The 22,269-nt window shown below is 45.9% G+C and overlaps 1 protein-coding gene across 1 annotated transcript in view; it reads right to left on the bottom strand.

Moving 5' to 3' along the window:
• Positions 1-20,381, bottom strand: part of LOC125441552 (adenylate kinase 8-like) — a 117,152-nt gene extending 96,771 nt beyond the window's left edge. The window contains exons 1-2 of the mRNA XM_048512160.1: positions 20,275-20,381; positions 14,128-14,212 (exon numbers count right to left, since the gene is read on the bottom strand). Of these exons, the coding sequence (XP_048368117.1) occupies positions 14,128-14,212; positions 20,275-20,358 (169 nt within the window). The 5' untranslated portion in view covers positions 20,359-20,381. The remainder of the gene's footprint in view (positions 1-14,127; positions 14,213-20,274) is intronic.
• Between the last annotated feature and the right edge of the window lie 1,888 nt (positions 20,382-22,269).

Genomic DNA, 22,269 nt, shown 5'->3' on the forward strand with positions numbered 1-22,269 from the left:
GCATGCCCAACGAATAGAACACAGAAAAATAAGACATCCCCTGAAAATAGGACGTAGTAGAGGTTTTGCTGAAGTGCGAAATATAAGGCATCCCCCGAAAGTAAGACGTAGCAAAGTTTTTGTTTGGAAGCCTGCCCGACGAATAGAACATAGAAAAATAAGACATCCCCTGAAAATAGGACGTAGTCGAGGTTTTGCTGAAGTGCGAAATAGAAGGCATCCCCCGAAAGTAAGACGTAGCAAAGTTTTTGTTTGGAAGCATGCCCGACGAATAGAACACAGAAAAATAAGACATCCCCTGAAAATAGGACGTAGTCGAGGTTTTGCTGAAGTGCGAAATATAAGGCATCCCCGAAAGTAAGACGTAGCAAAGTTTTTGTTTGGAAGCATGCCCGGCGAATAGAACATAGAAAAAATAAGACATCCCCTGAAAATAGGGCTATTAGTAGAGGTTTTGCTGAAGTCGCAGGAAATACTCAAAGGGCATCTCTTGGTTTGAAGATGGTGTAAAACGTAATAGGACGTAGTAGAGGTTTTGCTGAAGTGCGAAATATAAGGCATCCCCCGAAAGTAAGACGTAGCAAAGTTTTTGTTTGGAAGCCTGCCCGTCGAACAGAACACAGGAAAAATAAGACATCCCCTGAAAATAAGACATGGCGCATCTTTGGGAGCAAAAATTAATATAAGACACTGTCTTATTTTCGGGGAAACACGGTAGTAGCACTGTCTAGTCCACATTTCACTAACTTACTTGCAAGAATATTATGGGGCACCTTGTCAAAAGCTTTACTAAAAGCAACATATGCTACGTCCACAGCATTCCCTTGGTCTACCGAGCTCGTCACTTTATCAAAAAAAGAGATAAGACTGGTCTGGCATGACTTGTTTTTGAGAAACCCACGCTGACTTTTTGTGATCACAGTATTCCCTTCTAAGTGTGGGCAGACCGTCTGTCTAATGATCTGCTCCAGAATCTTCCCCGGTATCGATGTCAGGCTGACTGGACGGTCATTATTCGGGTCCTCCTTTTTCCCTTTTTTGAAGATGAGGATAACGTTAGCCCTCCTCCAGTCCGCTGGGACTTCTCCTGTTCTCCAGGAGTTCTTAAAGATTATAGCAAGTGGTTCTGAGATTACTTCCACCAGCTCTTTTAATATTCTGGGATGTAGTTCATCAGGCCCTGGAGATTTGGAATCATTTAAAGTAGCCAGGTATTCCAGCATTACCCCTTTATTTATTTTGTGCTGAATTTATCCTACTGTATCTTCTGTTTCATTTTCTCCTGGATGAGCACCATTTTCCTTTTTTCGGAAAAGACTTGAGGCAAAGAAGGTGTTGAGTAGTTCTTTCTTTTCTCCGTCCCCTGTTAGTATTTTGCCATCTCCTCCATGCAGTGACTCTATCCTATCATTTTTCTTCCTTTTGCTACAGACATAACCAAAAAAGCCTTTTTTGTTGATTTACCCTCTCTGCCAAGCCTCGGCTCATTGTGGGCTTTAGCTTTTCTGACTTTCTCCCAACACATCCTGGTTATTTGTTTGAATTCCTCTTTGGTGATTTCCTTCCTTTTCTATTTCTTGTATATGTCCTTTTAAAATCCCTTCGCTCAATTGAAAGTTCTTTAGGCAGCCATCCTGGTTTCCTTAGACACCTCCCATTTTTCCTCCTCGCTGGAACTGTTTGAGATTGTGCCCTCAAGATCTCACTTTTAAGAAACTCCCAGCCACCATGCACTCCTTCCCCTTTTTGTATTTTTGACCATGGGATCGCACCCAGTAGATTCCTAAGCTTACTGAAACCTGCTTTCTTAAAATCTAGAATGTGCATATGACTATGCTTAACATCCCCTTCCCGCTGTATAACAAACTCCAGGAGAGCATGATCACTCCCACCTAAGCAGTGGTGGGATCCAAAAATTTTAGTAACAGGTTCCCTCACCAGCCCCCCCCCCCCAGCAAAGGGGGCAGAAGCGTACCTAGGGAAACCTGAGCCCTGGGCAAAACCTGAGTTGGATGCCCCCCCCCCCCCCGGATGGGCAGCCACCCCACCATGATCCCCAAAAAATTTTTTGCACCAGGTCATTTATAAATCATCACATTATAGAAATGCCCCAACTCACAAATCTGAACACAGCAATGGTGAAACACACAGGTTCTTTGATAGAGACTGGTGAGATAAAAGGTACGAAAGGCTGAGAATCCATGAATTGCAGTACCTGGAAGGGATTAACCCAGTTCAGGGAGTGACATTATTAGTCGCAATTGCTATATGGAGCCTTCACGTTCAAAGGCAGGATGCCTCTCGGGGAGGCGAGGGCGTGGAGATGGAAAAGCTGGTGAGAACCTGCTGGTGAGAACCTGCTGGATCCCACCTCTGCACCTAAGGATCCTACCCCTTCCACTCCACTAATCAGGACATCATTATTGGTCAGGAGCAGATCAAAAATAGCCGTCCTCCTTGTTGCTTCTTCCACCTTCTGGACCATGAAATTGTCTGCAAGGCAAGTGAGAAATTTGTTGGATCTGATAGTCATGGAAGAGTTTGACGCCCAGCAAATATCTTCAGAGGAGCACCTCCCATGTCGAGTCCCTGTTCTGACCACGTCTCCCATGTGGAAAGGGACACGAAAATGCTTTTGCAAAAACGCAACAGGTAGCCTTCTCCAAGAGGGGACAAATCTGATGCCTCCATACTTTGGACAAAACTGAATGGTCCGACCGCACCGGGTGTAGAGATGTGGAAACTGACTGGAAGGTGGCCAACCTTGGGCTCAGACCAGTGATGGGATCCAAAAATTTTAGTTACAGGTTCCCATGGTGGTGGGATTCAAACTGTGGCGTAGTGCCAATGGGGATGGGTAGGACACGTCGGGGGCGTGGGCGGGCATTCTGGGGGCGGGGCATTCCAAGGGCAGGGCTGTGGCAAGGACGCAGCCACTGCGCCGGTCCTTGGGTGGGAAACGAATGCACGCAGGCGCAGGCTGCCACGCATGCCGGTGCACCTCCTGCTAGACTGCTTCAAGTTCTGTGCGCTACTGCTGAGAGGAGGGGTGTAACTAAGGCAAAAATCACGTGGCAAAATCACCGATTAGTAACCCCCTCTTGGCACACACAAATAATTAGTAACCTACTCTCGGGAACCTGCGAGAACCTGCTGGATCCCACCTCTGGCTCAGACTCATGCCCGGACAGACGCACCTTGTTACTTTCTTGCAGCACCCCAGTGCTTCTTATAACCCGTAGTTTGGGAGCAGTTCTCAAGATCCCAAATGAACAGATACTACAAGAAGATTTGTGGTGATCACTCAAGATACAGCATACAGCTGGCCTTACCAGGGAATAAGGTGAGATGTTTCCCTAACTCAGGCAGCCGCCATGAAGAGACCAGAGAGGGGGCAGGAGGCAGAGATGACGCATGGGAGCCAGTCTGCCGGGCCCTTTCCTGGCCACGCCAGATCTCATGCTTGTTCCCAGTGGCGCTTTGACAAGAAACTCTTCTGAAGGATTTTTCATATGCAAAAATCATGCTTGATAGCAGTTGGCCAACTGATGGGGGTTGCAGACCCCTGGGTTAGAACATGGTATAAAAGCAAGCCCCTTCCAAAATCAGAAATTGTACTACTGCCAGAGGTGGGATCCAGCAGGTTCTCACCAGTTCCCGAGAGTGGGTTACTAATTATTTGTGTGTGCCGAGAGGGGGTTACTAATTGGGTCTGCTTTTCCGTTAGAAATTCCATTAGGTCCAAAAATCATAATGTCCTGTTGTTTCCTATGTGGCTGGTTAGCGAAGGTAGAAAACGGGATAATTCTACCTGTTGGGCTGTTTTAAAAACATGTTTTAGAAATATGGTAAAGTTCCTTGTTTAAGGAAAGTCTCCTTCTTTTGATTTCTAGAAACAAAATTAAGTATTTGAAAGTATTAAGTATTTGACAGACAGTCAATTAGAGGAGAAGTCGTTGTTTCTGTTGGCAGTAGACGATAGGACTTGCTATAATGAGTTTAAATTACGGACAGAAAGATACCAGTTGGAAATTAGGAACTTTTTTTTTTTTACAGTAAGAGTTTTTTACAGTATCAGAGAAATTATTAATGTTCCGCCCCGGAATGCCTGGCCACGCCCCCGTCGTGCCCCGCCCAGCCCCATTGGCGCTACGCCACTGTTTGAATCCCCCCACCATGGGAACCTGTTACTAAAATTTTTGGATCCCACCACTGACTACTGCATATCATATGTTGCCGCTTGGTATAGGAAAGGTAGCAAATTTCTCATCCCTGCCATTTTAACTAGAAAGCCCCAGTCTTGATTTTGCTCTTTCCGTTGCAAATCAATTCTGTTTTACCCCTCTTTCCGTAACCTTATGCTGAATTTGTTCCCTATTAAAAGTAATGCATTTTTCAATGTTCTCTTTGTGTCAGCTGCTTGTAAGCAGCGTATAATGTAAAAATAATGTACAAATTGCATCAAGGAGGCAAAGCGCAATGACAAACGGATGGAACCGAGAGGCTCACCATTACAACATCCGAATCAAAGAGACAGAAAAAGGGCCGCACGCTTTTCTTCTCGCTGTGTCATAAGCTCGCTGCCAGGGCATAGCTCCCGGAGCCCTTCTTTGGAACCTGCGCCTGCTTCTACCTTGCGCAGCCTTTCTGAACATATCTGTGGAGATAATCTGAATCAAAAGATTCTGGCCAGCCATAGCTCCCCCACCCCACCCCAAACCCTCGCCGGACGTTGCTATTCAAAAGAGAGCTGAGCTCTCTGATCTCACCAGACTGACAGGGGAGGGAACGGTACCTCTTCTAAAGCTTTCTGACCACTTTAGCGAGGAGCTGGGCAGCTGAAATTTCTAAATCATGCATGAAACCCGAAATTACAAATTCATCTTTACAAAGTTATCCGCCTTGGGAGGTTTACAGAAGCAACTCCACCGCTTGCTGGCTTCTGCCGGGGTGACAGAAAGAGTACACAATGTTGGGAAAAATAATATTTTGAAAGGAACACATCAAGCTATTTTCATCGCCTAATTTCTTTCAAAATGTAACGTGATTAAAACCTAAGATTTTTTTTTCCTTTTTCCTTCTGTTTTTTTTTTTTTTAATAAATCTTAACACCTTGAAACTCCAGCCTGGTAGTGAGGAATTATTTATAAACAGAGCCATTGAAATGTGCTCTGGTGCCAACACTAATCAACTTCTTCAACCCGCTTCAAAGCACGAAAATAAAAAAAAAAGAACTTTTCTATCCAGAGATCCTTTTGAGGTTTAAGTAGGAGCACGATTTAAAATTCACAAGGAAACCCCGAGGTACTGAAGCTTTAATACACAGCTTTCTTGGACAAACGTTTGATAAAAAACGAAACGTACCATTATACACACCATATAACGCTTTAATATTGCCCAGGGCTACTGTAAACGCTCACTTTGTACTAAATCTGGTTTTCCTTCTGCTTAGGAGCTGGCAGCATATGGGGCAAAGTGGAACGCACCAATTTACTCATTTGCACACCGGTAAAAATCTTCTGCCGCTCAGTCTTTTAACATATGACATGGGGGGAATTCCCAGGGCTACCTCCGTCCTTATCATTTGTGACCCTTTCCAGTTCAATTGAATGTCCCATTAAGAAGCCAACAGCCACGAACAATCACAGAATTCTGGGAATACCACTGATTTCAGTTATCTTAAGCTTCACTGAGTTTCCATTGGACTGGGCCAGGGGGGCAGACTAGCAGTAAAACACCACTGACAGTTTCTGTGATAAACAGTTCTAGAACCCAATGAAAGAGACTGTCAAGAAAACATCATGTTTTCTGGGATGCTGTGTGGTTTCCGGGCTGTATGGCCGTGTTCTAGCAGCATTCTCTCCTGACGTTTCGCCTGCATCTGTGGCTGGCATCTTCAGAGGATCTGATAGTAGGAATGGAAAGCAAGTGGAGTATATATACTGTGTGGTCAAAAGGTGAGGCCCTCTGAATAGAGTAGCCTGGTATGTGAGTCACAAAGAAGTCTGTAGCCTGGAAGTAACAATGAAGATAGCCAAGTCAATAGGTGAATGCATGTCAGGGCCCCCCTCCAGGGCACCCAAAGGGGTACCCGGTTGCCGTCCCACCTATCCCTACCCGGGTGTTGGTAACTCCCGGCCTCACCCCTGGTCTCGTGGGGTGGATTAATGGGGTGTCCCTGTACACCCTCGGGCTGACCAGCCCTGCCTAATCAGGACAAGAGGGAGCCTGTTCTCGCCACAGGGCTCCCTTCTCCCAGCCTCCAGCCACACACTTCTCTCTCCTTCCCTCTTCTCCTTTCTCCTGTCCTCCAGCTGCCTCTCCCTCCTGGCTTCTGCCCTCCTCATTTACTATCTCTTGCCTCCCCTTCTCAACCCCTCTTTGTTTCCCTTCCAGCCTCCCGTCTACTGGCTCCTTCTCCGTTCTCCATTCCCACCACTCCCCCAGGTGTCTCCCTTCTTCCCCTTTTATCCCTTCCCCACCCAGCTCCAAGCCTGAAAACCCCTCCCCTCTCCAGGCCCGTCTCCCGCCCGACCGGCATGCCCGGCCCGTCACCAGCTGCGGGGCCAAGTCTCCGCCCCCGCCAGAGACGCCGGCCCGCGCAGCTGCCGGCCGCGTCGGCTCCCAGCTGGGGCGCGTGGGCCCGATGGCTCCCTCGGCGGCGGCCTCGGATCTCCCGGCCGCGGCGTCCGTGGGGCGGAGTCGCGGCCCCCGTTGCTCCGGCCGGCTCGCCTCTCCGCTCCCCGGCTCCAGTCCTGGGGCGGGGCCGCGGAGTCCCGGCGGCGGCGGCGGCAGAGCCTCCCCAGCCTCGGCGGAGGAGCTTCCCGCCTCCCCTGTCCGGCGGCACGGCGAGTCCCTCGTGCCGCGGTGCCGCGGCCGCGCGGGCCGCGCCATCCCCGGCCAGCCCGAGCCTTGCGGGGCGGCCGGCCGGGCCGAAGACGACGGCGGTGGCAAGTCCGGGCGGGGGGGGAGCGCCGGCGGTAAGTCCGGGTGGGGGGAGGGCCCCGCTCCCGGACAATGCATCTGAATAGAAGTATTCTGGTCTTTGTTTCCTTGGTTGCTATTGTCCATAGTTGTCCTGTGTTTGTGTGGAGCTGATTAGTCACTGTCTTGATTCTAGAGTTTTTCATTTGGCTGCCAGTGTTGAAAAACTCTAGAATCAAGACATTTCATTTGGCTGCCAGGTAGCAGAGAGGGGCCACTGCCATCTCCCTACGTAGCAGCCGGTGGGTGAGGGAAAGTCGTGTGTTCTTCATAAGCCCCCGCTCGATTTGAAACTCACGTATTCTTCCTAAGCCCCTGCATGCGCACGACCACTTCACCGCAAAACACACCTCCCTTCCCCCATTTGTGCACACACAGACCCACTCGCCCTGCTCCTGTTCCGCTGTCTGCCCCTCTCCCATTTCCAAAGACTCTCTGTTGCAAAGTAGCCTAAAGCCACAAACAGCCAACGACTCAAAGAAGAAGAAAATGTGAGGCTCTTGCTTCAGTTGAGTGCAAGAGGTGGGATTAACAAAGGGTTCCCCAAACTAAGGACAGAGTAATTAAGGGTTCTATGGAACCCTATAGAACCGTGGTGGCGAACCTATGGCACTCCAGATGTTCATGGACTACAATTCCCATCAGCCCCCTGCCAGCATGGCCAATTGGGAATTGTAGTTCATGAACATCTGGAGTGCCATAGGTTCGCCACAACTGCTCTAGAACCTCCTGAATCCCACCTCTGCAACTGCTCTAGAACCTCCTGAATCCCACCTCACAGAGTGTTTGTTGTGAGGGGGGAAGGGAAAGGAGTTTGTAAGCCCCTTTGAGTCTCCTTGCAGAAGAGAAAAGGGGGATATAAATCCAACTCTTCTTCTTCTACATCCTAAGAAAGAATTCTGTATAGCTTGAAAGATTGCACCACACTTTGTGACCACTGATTAGTGTACAATGCAGGTAATAATGTACAGTTCCTAATATTTTAACTCCAGTAATTGTCTTTCGAAAGCTTTGCCAAGCCCACGGTTGTGTTCAGCTGTAAATTTTTACTGCTTCTGTGTATTTTATTTCTAAAGGAGTGCTTTAGAACTGATGATTAATTAAAAGGTTTTCTGACTTCGCACCTGGGATAGAGACAATCGTTTTTTTTCTCCATCCACATCTCTGTTTGAAATTTTCTCTGGGGCGAAACCTGTCTTACAAGGAGAGATCATGAAAATTCATAGCTTTACTGATGACTTTAATAAGGTAGAGCTTTTTTCCCCTCCTTCCAGTCAGCACCTTCTCCGGTGATCAAAAAGTTTGGGGGGTTTTTTAATCAGCTCTTGAAAGATTTCTTTTTTTAATGACTCTTAATTTTTATTGTGGTTGTTTCCATCTCCGAACAGAAGACAACAGATAGCAGTGCTACGCCAACTGGGAACTGAGCCTGGGAACCGAAAGTCACTTCCTTCTTTTCGAATGCTCTTTTGGAGCTACTTCACTCAAAACTGTTAGAGCAACATCTATCATCCGTATAAGCCACCAGCCATGAACCTAAGACTTTGGCAGCTGGGTACAAGCAACTCACACTCTGGCCCCTTCTGCACATGCAGAATAATGCACTTTCAATCCACTTTCACAATTGTTTGCAAGTGGATTTTGCTATTCAGCTGCAAAGTGCATTGGAAGTGGATTGAAAGTGCATTATTTTGGAAACTGCTGTGAGGAAGCAGAGGCCCCCAACGGTGGCTTACCACAGGAGAATAATGCACTTTCAATCCACTTTCACAACTGTTTGCAAGTGATTTTGCTAGTCCGCACAGCTGCAAAGTGCACTGGAAGTGGATTGAAAGTGCATTATTTTGGAAACTGCTATGAGGAAGCAGAGGCCCCAATTGCACAAGCAGAAGAATGCACTTTCAATCCACTTTCACAATTGTTTGCAAGTGATTTTGCTAGTCCGCACAGCTGCAAAGTGCACTGGAAGTGGATTGAAAGTGCATTATTTTGGAAACTGCTGTGAGGAAGCAGAGGCCCCAATCGCACACAGAGAATAATGCACTTTCAATCCACTTTCACAACTGTTTGCAAGTGGATTTTGCTAGTCAGCACAGCTGCAAAGTGCATTGTAAGTGGACTGAAAGTGCGTTATTTTGGAGACTGCTATGAGGAAGCAGAGGCCCCAATTGCACAAGCAGAAGAATGCACTTTCAATCCACTTTCACAATTGTTTGCAAGTGATTTTGCTAGTCCGCACAGCTGCAAAGTGCACTGGAAGTGGATTGAAAGTGCATTATTTTGGAAACTGCTGTGAGGAAGCAGAGGCCCCAATCGCACACGGAGAATAATGCACTTTCAATCCACTTTCACAACTGTTTGCAAGTGGATTTTGCTAGTCCGCACAGCTGCAAAGTGCACTGGAAGTGGATTGAAAGTGCATTATTTTGGAGACTGCTATGAGGAAGCAGAGGCCCCAATTGCACAAGCAGAAGAATGCACTTTCAATCCACTTTCACAATTGTTTGCAAGTGATTTTGCTAGTCCGAAGCTTTGGCTGCAAGTGCACTGGAAGTGGATTGAAGATGCATTATTTTTGGAAACTCATATGAGGAAGCAGAGAGGGCCCCAATTTGGTGCACAAGCAGAAGAATGCACTTTCAATCCACTTTCACCACCCAATTGTTTCAGGCAAGAGTGATTTTGCTAGATCCCATTTCACAGCTGCAAAGTGCACTGGAAGTGGATTGAAAGTGCATTATTTTGGAAACTGCTGTGAGGAAGCAGAGGCCCCAATCGCACACAGAGAATAATGCACTTTCAATCCACTTTCACAACTGTTTGCAAGTGGATTTTGCTAGTCAGCACAGCTGCAAAGTGCATTGTAAGTGGACTGAAAGTGCGTTATTTTGGAGACTGCTATGAGGAAGCAGAGGCCCCAATTGCACAAGCAGAAGAATGCACTTTCAATCCACTTTCACAATTGTTTGCAAGTGATTTTGCTAGTCCGCACAGCTGCAAAGTGCACTGGAAGTGGATTGAAAGTGCATTATTTTGGAAACTGCTGTGAGGAAGCAGAGGCCCCAATCGCACACGGAGAATAATGCACTTTCAATCCATTTTCACAATGTTTCGCAAGTGGATTTTGCTAGTCCGCACAGCTGCAAAGTGCACTGGAAGTGGATTGAAAGTGCATTATTTTGGAGACTGCTGTGAGGAAGCAGAGGCCCCAATCGCACATGCAGAATAATGCATGCTTCCCACATGAACCACCTGCCAGGTAGTCACCCAGTGAACTGGACAGTTGAGCTGGAATTAGAATCCAGGTCCCCTGCTCCCAAACGTGTCTAATCTGCTACATAAGGGACGCAAGAACTAACACAAAGGTAAGCACGTTAAAGTATGGCAGATTTTAATTGCACTGAAACACATTCTTAGCCGTATTGTCGAAGGCTTTCACAGCCAGAATGTTGTGGGTTTTCCAGGTTGTATGGCCGTTTTCCAGTAGCGTTTTCTCCTGATGTTTTGCCTGCATCTGTGGCTGGCATCAGATGTAGGCAAGCTGTCAGGAGAAAATACTGCTGGAACAGGGCCATAAAACCCAGAAAACCCACAACACCCTACATTCTTAGCTCTCCCCATGAAATCAGAGAAACGGTCACCCCCTTTTTTGATGGCCACAATTTTGCTCAACTTTGGCTGAGTCATGCCCCAATTTCACAAATAAAAAACCACAGGAAAGCATCTCTGATTTGTACATTTAAAAAAAAAAACCTCTAAGGAACAGATCAGAATTAAAACCAGAACTGACTCCCGGACACAAATAGCAAACATGCCCCGCTCTCTTCCTCCCCCCTCCCTCCCTTCAGCTTCAAATCAATATCACCTGATCTCCCAAACCTGATGTGTAAAAAGCTCCCCTTCTCTCTAGTTACAGGTATTCTATTGATGTTGCAACAGAACTTCCATAATGGTTTACTCTGGGTTTTTTAAAGAAACATCAAAGCAACAAGACACCAGCCTCCTCTTGACAGCTCACGCAGAACAAAAAAATCAGAGTGCCACTTGTGCATAGCCAAATCTAATCCGCCTAAGGGTGAACGGTTTGTAAATCAAATAATGTTGATTGAGAGTACACAGCTTTTCATTGTGGCAGAAACGCAGCCTGCCTGCTCGATTCATCAGACTCTGCCCCCCGCACACAGATAAAGTCTGCTCGCGTTGCCGTGTCTTTGGCGGGGAGGATGTCAAACTGCGGAGTTCACTAGCAGCAGCGAGTGACTAAGTCGCTAAAGCGGCAATCCTCAGAGCCCTTTCTTGGGAGTAAGCCACACTGAATATAACAGAAGCTATTCCTGAGTAGGCTGACTTAGAATTGCTCCCAAGTTGGTTTGTTTTTCAAGACAGGCAAAAGCTACTACCACAGATAGAATGAGGAAGACAAATTTACACCTGATGAAACGTATGAACATAAGAACATAAGAACAAGCCAGCTGGATCAGACCAGAGTCCATCTAGTCCAGCTCTCTGCTACTCGCAGTGGCCCACCAGGTGCCTTTGGGAGCTCACATGCAGGATGTGAAAGCAACGGCCTTCTGCGGCTGCTGCTCCCGATCACCTGGTCTGCTAAGGCATTTGCAATCTGAGATCAAAGAGGATCAAGATTGGTAGCCATAGATCGACTTCTCCTCCATAAATCTGTCCAAGCCCTTTTTAAAGCTATCCAGGTTAGTGAAAAGCGCATCACACCACCTCCTGTGGCCTTATACTTCCCAAACACCAATCACGACGTTCGCGTGAAGAAGTGTTTGCGCAGTAGATCTAATTCGCTTCCCCAGCATTTTCAATGAATGCCCCTGGTTCTAGTATTGTGAGAAAGATGATTAGCATGTATACCAGAAGATGATTAGCAAGTATACCAGTATGATTAGCAAGTATGATTAGCAAGTATACCAGAAGAGTCTGGGAAAGTAAGATTAGCAAGTATACCAGAAGAGTCTGGTAAAGGCACAGACAGCATCAAAAATCAGTGTCCCAAAGCCCTTAGTGTTCCCTTGAACGGTCTGGTTTTCTATAACTGCACACATTTCTATTAGATTTCCGTGACAAAAATAAATTTAAACCATCTCAAAATTCTTTTTTAAAAAAAGATCTGGGAGGATTCTTGTGCTGATACGTGTAGTAAGAAGATGGAACTCATGGTATAAAACATAGGTGTCAAACTCGCACCCCTCCAGATGTTATGGGCTACAGTTCCCATCATCCCCTGCCAGCATGATGCTGGAGGGGCACGAGTTTGACACCTGTGGTATAACATCTGGAGGGGCATGAGTTTGACACATGTGGTATAAAAGATCCATGCAGAGATTTTCAGGCCACAAAAATAAAGACAACAAACACTAAGAAAAATTAATGTTATCTTAGCGGCTTCTTAAAATACCTGCACACAGTTGCTCAGAGAATGCCTAAAATTAGTTTCAGATGCAGGGGGCAGGGGGGAGAAGGGAAGAAAAAAAATTCTTCCTGAATCCCAAGCAGTTAGGCATCAGGATATACAAACCTTATACACTTAACATTCAAGGGGAACTTCAAAGCGATCCCCATGCTTTATCTCGGGAAGCCTTACAACAACCCTGTAAGATAGGGAAATGCCTCGGTTTTTATCAATTGCTAAAGTTGGACCAAGTAGGATAGTTGAACCTTTTCGGCTCTGAACCACCCTGGTTGAACACTCTTTCACATGAGACTCAAGCCCTGCATGACTTGCTACAGTTTTGCAGGGCCCATAAGAGCATAAGAAAGAGCCTGCTGGATCAGACCAGAGTCCATCTAGTCCAGCACTCTGCTGCTCGCAGTGGCCCACCAGGTGCCTTTGGGAGCTCAAAGACAGGATGTGAAAGCAAGGGCCTTCTGCTGCTGCTGCTGCTCCTGAGCACCTGGTCTGCTAAGGCATTTGCAACCTCAGATCAAGGAGGATCAAGATTGGTAGCCATAGATCGACTTCTCCATAAATCTGTCCAAGCCCCTTTGAAAGCTATCCAGGTTAGTGGCCGTCACCACCTCCCATGGCAGCATATTCCAAACACCAATCACATGTTGCGTGAAGAAGTGTTTCCTTTTATTAGTCCTAATTCTTCCCCCCAGCATTTTCAATGTATGCCCCCTAGTTTTAGTATTGTGAGAAAGAGAGAAAGATTTATCTCTGTCAACATTTGAGAAGGGCAGTGTTGGAGGAGGGGAGGGGCTTAAATTGGGCATCATGTCATACATCCCACCCGTGGTGGGATTCAAATAGTTTAACAACCGGTTCTAATGGTGGGATTCAAATAGTTTAACAACTGGTTGTTCACAAGCACCATTTTAACAACCGGTTCTGCCGAAGTGGTGCGAACCAGCTGAATCCCACCACGGTGAGCCCACCCTCCAAAGTGGGCTTTTTTTTTTCAGATGAACTGATCTTTGATGCTTGGAGATTGATTGTAATCCCAGAAGATTTCCAGTCACTACCTGGAGGTTGGCAAGCATATCTTTCACACTCTCTCCCTGTCATTCAGATGATGGCCAGAGCAAGGGCAAGGGCGTCTCACCCCATATGTCCCGGGTAGGCCTCTGCGCTCAGTAGAGGCAAATTTACTGGTGGTCCCTGGCCCCTCCATGATGCAACTGACCTCTGCCCGGGCCGGGGCTTTTACGGCCCTGGCCCCTGCCTATTGGAACACTCTTCCATCAGAGGTGTGGGCCTGCGGGATCTTGGTGAATTCCACAGGGCCTGTAAAACAGTTCTGTTCCACCGGGCCTTTGGTGAGGCCAGCCACGGATTCCCCCTCTAGGATGCCCTTGTGTTGCGTGCCATCATTGGCCCGCCTGATATACTATCTAATCAGTATTGTCCCCTCCTGGCCTTGGGATCGGGTGCCATCTATTATTGCTGCTGCTGTGTTTTATGGTTATAGATTTGTAAATTGTTTTAAATTACCTGAGTTTTTATGTGTACAATGTTGTTTTTAGCCTGCTGTGTTTAAGGTTATTATGTATTGTTGTTGCAGGCCAGCTGTACGCCGCCCAGAGCCCTTCGGGGATGGGCGGTTTAAAATCTAATAAATAAACAAACAAGGCACAGGCTTAAAACTTCCCCCAACCACCAATCCTCATCCCTTTACTTACCATCATCATTGTCTAACTGTAACAGCTTTATCAAGAAGTCTATGGGCTGTTCCGGCCTATGGAGCAGCAAACCTTCCAGCATGGCCTAGAAATAAACAGAAAAATGAAACTGATAGGAAAAAAGCACAGCCACCTTTTTGCACCATCAACAGTGAGAGGAAGGGCAGCCGATAATATCAAGAGACCCACAAAGCCTCCCTGGGGGAAGAGAAAGTCCAGGAGCATTTATTGGGCCTTATTTTAAAGAGAGGTAAAGTTGGGGCGTTGTGTGGTTTCCGGGCTATGTGGCCATGTTCTAGTAGCATTCTCTCCTGACGTTTAAGCCTTAGCTTCAGGTTTCACTCTAGAAGGTGCCAATACAGATGCAGAGGCCGAAATCCAGGGAGAAGAGAAATCTCTACGCTTCTAACTCGGCTCTCCCAACCGGAAACCAAGCACTAAGGTATTTGCTAGCTGTGGAAGCTTTAGATAATACAGAGGTAAAGTTATTCTTGGAAAAGTTATTCTGGAGAGGGGATAGAGGCACCGATTTCTCCAGATTGGATTCTGTTGTGTCTCATGGAACGAATCTGTGCTGCAGCACTGACCCTTCAGTTATTCTGTTCAGTCCTTCAAAGCACAGAGATGGCTGGATTCAAGGGGCAATTGGACAAATCCATGATCCAGCATCCCAACATCGTGAACATTCTTTGAGTGCAGCTGCCGGGGAGATCTGGATTGCAACCAGGGTGCTGGAGAACAGGGGTTTTTAATTCCTCTCAACCCAAATATAGCCATTCAAGTTGAGGGAGGAGAGATTCTGTCCTGAAAAAACGGCAAAGGGAGAGAGAATTTGCTCACAGTGTCCCATTCATCGCTCCACTACCCCCACCTTGCATCTTGTAAAGAAAAATGTCTAGAGATACCTTATACTGTGTGAAACTTAAGAACATCAGAAAGAGGCTGCTGGATCAGACCAGAGTCCATCTAGTCCAGCATTCTGCTACTCGCAGTGGCCCACCAGGTGCCTTTGGGAGCTCACATGCAGGAGGTGAAAGCAATGGCCTTCTGCTGCTGCTGCTCCCAAGTACCTGGTCTGCTAAGGCATTTGCAATCTCAGATCAAGGAAGATCAAGATTGAGAGCCAGAGATCAACTTCTCCATAAATCTGTCCAAGCCCCTTTTCAAGCTATCCAGGTTAGTGGCCATCACCATCTCCTATGGCAGCAGATTCCAAACACGAATCACACGTTGCATGAAGAAATGTTTCCTTTTGTTAGCCCTAATTCTTCCCCCCCAGCATTTTCAATGTATGCCCCCTGGTTCTAGTATTGTGAGAAAGAGAGAAACATTTCTGTCTGTCGACATTTTCTGCCCCATGCGTAATTTTATAGACTTCAATCGTATTCCCACTCAGATATGAACATAAGAACATAAGAACATAAGAACAAGCCAGCTGGATCAGACCAGAGTCCATCTAGTCCAGCTCTCTGCTACTCGCAGTGGTCCACCAGGTGCCTTTGGGAGCTCACATGTAGGATGAAGAACTTATGGGGAACTATGTGTGTGGACAGGCCTTCTAGAATACATGTCCACTTCCAAGGTGCAGAGAAAAAAGAAACTGGTGTACCAAACATGAAGGCAGGGGGCACATCATGCAATGAGCACAAGGACAGAAGCTGTCCTTGCATTTTAAGAGACCAGTTTGTGGGGGAACTAGCATGGCATGCCTGCTGCACAGCCCCAGTGTTCTCTCCATCATGTGTATATTGGAAGAGATATGGATTGATTGTAGAAAGCAATGGTCTTGTGAAACACTAACGACTCACAGGCTTATTCTAGCTCAAGGAACCCTATGCTGGAATAAAAACAGTTTCTTTTCTTTTTCTAAGCTTTCTGGTTGGTTCCAGACTTCTGCAATCCCAATCCCATTTCAATTCTTTATTGAATGTTCCATCCTGTTTATTGTACTGACTCGCTCTGTGTAATCCACCTTGAGTGTCACTGAGAAAGGCAGACTATAAATAATGTAAATGGATAAATAAAATAAAGAAGGTGCCACTAGACTCCTGCTTGTTTTTCCTGCAACAGGCGAATCCGTGGATTACAGAAACATTATAAATCCACAGCAGCTTCTTTTCCAAACAAAACAGACCCTGCCTTTACATTGGCTAGAGAAGGGAACAACTTTCCATCAGAAAAATGAGAACAATGACTCTTCAGCCCCATGTTTCTGTGCATAAATAAGGTACGCATTTCAGCATATTTTGTAGATGAGAAGAACTGTAGATGTGATCTTTATACACATATTAGTTCTCTGGCCAGTATTTGGATGGGAGATGTCAGGCTAGATTTTCTGTTCATTGTTAGGAGACAGCGCTGTACTAGATGGCAGGTCTGTACTATCACAACCCTCCCCTTACAACGTTACCAGCAGCCCAGCATAATACTAGACAACTCTTAGAACTCATCATTCACCAGAACTGCTTCTCATTGGCTGCTGTCACATTTGCAGAATGATGCACTTTCAATGCACTTTACAACTGGATTTTACTGGGACTCATTCTGCGCAGTATGTTTATAACGAGTTGCAATCGTTATAAATGAACTCCCTTTTTATGAATGCAAAAGGAATTCATTTATAATGATTGCAACTCGTTATAAACATACTTTCCAGAATGTGCCGAAGTGAAACAGCAAAATCTACTTGGAAGCGATTGTTAAAGTGGATTGAAAGTGAATTATTCAGCGCCTGTGAAAAGCGCCCGCTCAGTCCTTCCAGGAGTTGCAGAGTTTGTCCTGCAGCTGTGCCTATCCGCCACTAGAGGCCACTGTGGCCTTTGCTAAATTTGCATTTAAGGACTTGGCAGTCTCCTTCATTCAAAACTAACTCAGAGAAGAAGGAGCAGGAAGGGTTAAAAACAGTGGTGGGATCCAAAAAATTTAGTAACAGGTTCACATGGTGGTGGGATTCAAACTATGGCGTAGCGCCAATGGGGCTGGGCGGGGCACGACAGGGGAGTGGCTGGGCATTCTGGGGGCGGGGCATTCCTGGGCGGGGCTGTGGCAAGGATGCAGCCGCTGCGCCGCTCCTTGGGCAGGAAACGAATGCACGCAGGCGCAGGCTGCCACGCACGCCGGTGCACCTCCTGCTAGACTGCTTCACGTTCTGCACGCTACTGCTGAGAGGAGGGGCGTAACTAAGGCAAAAATCTCGTGGCAAAATCACCACTTAGTAACCCCCTCTCGGCACACACAAATCATTAGTAACGTCCTCTCAGGAACCTGTGAGAACCTGCTGGATCCCACCTCTGGTTAAACAACTAGCCAATTTATTTCCTCAGGTTTCAGACTGCTTGTTTTCTGATTTCCCATTACCCCCTCAGCTGAAGGATGCTCAGTTGCGTATCCTTTCCAATCAAGATGAAGATTTTAAATCAAAAGCTTGAGTCTTTAGCATAAGAAAACCAACCGCCAGATTTACAATGAAATGAAGACTAAGGCCCCTTCCGTACATGTAGAATAATGCACTTTCAATCCACTTTCAGAATGGTTTTCAAGTGGATTTTGCATGGTAAAATCTGCACAGTCAAATCCAGCTGCAAAGTGTATTGAAAGTGGATTGAAAGTGCATTATTCTGCATGTGCGGAAGGGGCCCAAGGATTGTTGGCCACAGAGCTCAATTGCACCTCTAAGAGGTTTGAAACAGGCCAAAGGAGGGAAGCAGGGGACTCAACTGTAGTGAAACACATGTTTTGCTTTAAAAAAATCTCCTATTCATTCAGGCAGCCCAGCAGGTTACAACAGTCAGGCTGCATAGAACAGTCAGTCCGATACTGGGCTAAAAGCACCAAAGGCACTTGATAGATACAGTTTCTTGTATATAAAATTCTGCTCTTTACAGCAAACCAGGTAACTTGACGACTACTGGGGAGGCTGAGAGAATAACCAGCTGCAAATTTCTTCAGTCTTTTGACAAGGCATTTCTCCTGGTTTACACCCAGTGGTGGGATCCAAAAATTTTACTAACAGGTTCCCATGGTGGTGGGATTCAAACTGTGGCATAGCGCCAATGGGGCTGGGCGGGGCATTCCTGGGCGGGACTGTGGCAAGGACGCAGCCGCTGTGCCTGTCCTTGGGCGGGAAACGAATGCACACAGGCACAGGCTGCCACGCATGCCGGTGCACCTCCTGCTCGACTGCTTCAAGTTCTGCCCGCTACTGCTGAGAGGAGGGGCATAACTAAGGCAAAAATCACGTGGCAAAATCACCAATTAGTAACCCCCTCTCGGCACACACAAATAATTAGTAACCTACTCTTGGGAACCTGTGAGAACCTTCTGGATCCCACGTCTGTTTACATCCTATTAGTGACTGCCAGGAAAGGGACTCTGGTCTTCTTCTCAGGCTCACGGAAACAGCTGGCTTCCAATGTGCCTTCATGATGTGCCGACAAATTACTTGGAATGGACAAATTTCATGTCTGAGTGCATGCAGAGTTTTTGACTGATTACTGTTTGTTTGAACTTCTGCATGCTTTCAGAATGCCAGCAGATTAAATATTAAGGCACATATATCTATATTTTAAAACTCTAGCTTATTGTTCTCAAATGACTTTCCAGACTAGGCTTGCTGCTTAAGTGTCGCACTGAAGACCACAAGAAAAAGAAGAGTTGGTTTTTACATCTCACTTTTCTCTTCTTTTAAGAAGTCTCAAAGTCGCATTCTCTACCCGTCCCATAACAGAGACCCTGTAAAGCAGGTGGGGGTGAGAGTGCTCTGTGACCGGCCCAAGGTCATCCAATAGGTTTCATGTGTAGGAACAGGGAGTCAAACCTAATTCTCCAGATCTGAGTCCACCGCTTTTAACCAAGATGGACAATTAACTAAATGTAGAATATATCCATCATTTCTTCAGTCCACCCAACAAGTAGTCTGAAAGTCACATGCAAAGGGAAGGAAACCCTGAATTTATGACAACTAGCTTTTATGGTGCAAGAAAGATAGATGAATAGGCATAATTTTGATTTCAGTATATATGTATCTGTGTAACTTTAATTTCAGATATACCCATTAGAAGCCTCAAAGAACTGTTACAAGTTGATTGAACATACTGGCATATTGAGGAAGACGCACGAGACGTTTTTATGTAGAACCTACAGAATTGGACTATGGACTATATGGAACTGAAGCTTTGTTTCTGAACAAAGAATTGAATGGACTAAGTGATTATTTATGTTTAGTTATAAGAGTTGGAAGACTTATGCTGTATCTTGAAGAATTTTGTCAGAGAAATAAGGAAATGTAAATACAAATAGAAGTGTTAAGTTGTTTAATTATATGTAAGATCAATATATAAGATTGGACACAGCCCGAGTGCAACCTGTGTATTTTTGAGTTTATTTGAACTAGCTTTTATGTAAATGTTATACAACCACCCCCCCCTTTTTTTTTTAATGGCAGACCTGGGGGGGGGGGGGGGGGGATTTGTGTACACCAGCACATGCAAAGCAAAAAACCCTCCTTTTAGAGCAGTACTGTCTTCAAAAATTGCTGGGGGAAGGCCAAGCTGGTTGCAATTAGGATGATGTTGCTATAGTGTGTAGTGGTGATTCCAAGCTACTGTATGTAATGTCACATAACACCAGATTAGACAGACAGATAATTCCAGGGTGCTTTATGCAGTGTCGCATAACACCAGACAGACAGATTGATGGTTTACTTTAAAGTGCCATCTTATGGAGTTTTCAAGGCAAGAAACATTGTTTGCCATTTGCCTGCCTCTGCATTGCAACCCTGGGCTTCCTTGTTGGTCTTTCAAGTGCTAACCAGGACTAACCCTGCCGAGCTTCCGAGATACGGCTAGTCTGGGCCATGCAGCCCAGGACAAACTTTACTTCGACACGCCTCCCCGTCTCTCCAGCATTTTCTATTCTATAAACTCCAGAACGGACCCATCCATCACTCACTGTCTTCCCCAAGAGCATGCTGGGGACTGTAGTCTTCTCGCAGTCTTTCGGGCACCGCGCTGCATTCTGGGAGTTCGTCCAACAGAGCCACCCGGCCCCCTTTCCCTGTCCCAACGAGTTCTACCATCAATTCCACCCTGCGGACCCACATTATTTTCCTGGGCCTGACGGGCCCTCCCGCGCTCGGCTTCTCCTCACCTGCATTATTTGGAAGAGGCGGTTTTTTTCCGCGTACAGCCCCATCTGGGGCGGGATAGAGAGAGGCCTCTTAGTGGCGTCCATGGCGCCCTTAGCAACCGCTGGTCGGTAAGGGTAACGTCATCAGTAGGAGACAAAATGCTCCCTGCGTGCCTGGCCCATAGCCTGTCGCTACTGGCAGGCCGAGAGGCCTTGTGTACGTCATCAAGTGGCGACAGTTCTGTGGCGCTTGTGGGGTTGCCTGTATAACACTAAAATTATTAAATGCCTTTTATTAAGGCCGAACCGTTTTTAGGAGAGCATAAAATCTTGCACACAGTTTAATAGGCCCAGTGTTGGTTGGGCCTAGGGGGACGGCGTTGCTTGGCTTTTGCATTTTGCTCAGGGCCAATACAGCTACCTGCAGGTCAAAAGAGTGGTGACATTCTGCATTGGGGTTTTTTTTGTATTTTTGAAAATGTTCTCAACATTAAAAAAAATGTCCCACTATACACTTTCATATCCACCCCCAAATCAGTACAAAATAAAAGCAAACGATACAAAAAAGAGCACACACACAAATTAAGACATACATTTTACAATAACTTAACACAACATTATATAACTAACCAAATTAAGCACCAAAACAAAATGACTTCCCCCTACCTCATTGTTGAATTCGAATCCATTGATGCACCTATTTAAAATGGAACAATTTGTCAATCACAACTATATCATTACTAGTATTCTAATTCATTCTGTTTTCCTTTAGATCGCAAATCCTTACATTATTTCTTTACCATATTTTTTCATAAAAGGTTTTTCGTAAAAGATTTCCAGTTTTCTACAAACTTCATGACATTCTGCATTGTTGATTTTAATTCACGAACTTTACAAATGACATTTCAGCTCCCTCTGATTCACAGTTCCTTATCTAGCTCTCTCTCCCTTTTGGACTTTTTGAAAAAATAATCACAAGCCTAGAACAAAAATTAAAAACAGCGCTGCTTCCTCCACTTATGTCCTTGGTCTTCCTGATGTGATTTTGCACTGGCGCTCGTGCCTTTTAGCGAAACAGAAAAGTTAACAGGGGTCCAAGGTAAATGAACTGTGATAATGGGGAAAGGCTTTCATCTTGAATTTCTGCCTGGCATACAAGCACCTACCAGGAAAGAAAAGATGGAAGCTCAGCAAGTAGCATTCCTCCCAAGGAAATGCATACTCAGAATCACGGAAGCTTCAGAACTCCAATTTTTAAAACAAACCTTTTAGGACTGACTCAGTTTGGAAGAGCAGCCCTAAACATACTTGGCTTCCATTCCTCTTGTGCCAATTTCAACTAAAGGGTGGACTCTGCACAGCATATATATAATGGATGTTATAAAAAGATCCGTGTTGGGATTTTGTGTGCCCACAGCATGGGAGAACACAAGCATTGTCAGCCAAAATTGATATTTTCCTTTGCCTGCTGCACAAAGCTCTTGTTTGGTGCCCACCATTTAGTGTGTGCAGGAAATTCTCCGTGGAGGTTCCCCATTGGAGGTTTCCTTTTCTTGCATCTGTTTGCTATTTTGCTGTCAAGAGATGAAAAAAGTTTGTTTAGCCTAGCAATCCCATGCATGTCGTTTTCTCTTTCTTGTTTTGCATATTGCAACTTCTCTAGTTGTGTCACCAAAGCTTTGCAGCCAGACCCCTCAAAACAAAAACAAAAAGGAAAAACGACACATTTATGAGATTGCTAGGCTAAACAAATTTTATTCACCTACTTTTGACAGGAAAATAGCAAATGGATGAGCTGCCTGCAAGCAGAGGGAACCTCCACAGGGAATATACATAGAGAATCTCTTGCAGTCCTCAAAATGATAGGTGCGGTTACCGCTGTTCACCAGGTAACAATAAGTGATTTTGGCTCAGCAACGTAATGAGGCACAGGAAGCAGACATTCTTCAAAGCAAAAGGATGTTGTTGCAAGTGGTGGTCACAGCTCAGTCAGGAGAGAATCGCCCCTTGCAACGC

Source organism: Sphaerodactylus townsendi, linkage group LG12 (assembly GCF_021028975.2).
Source record: "Sphaerodactylus townsendi isolate TG3544 linkage group LG12, MPM_Stown_v2.3, whole genome shotgun sequence".
Taxonomy (NCBI): Eukaryota; Metazoa; Chordata; class Lepidosauria; order Squamata; family Sphaerodactylidae; genus Sphaerodactylus; species Sphaerodactylus townsendi.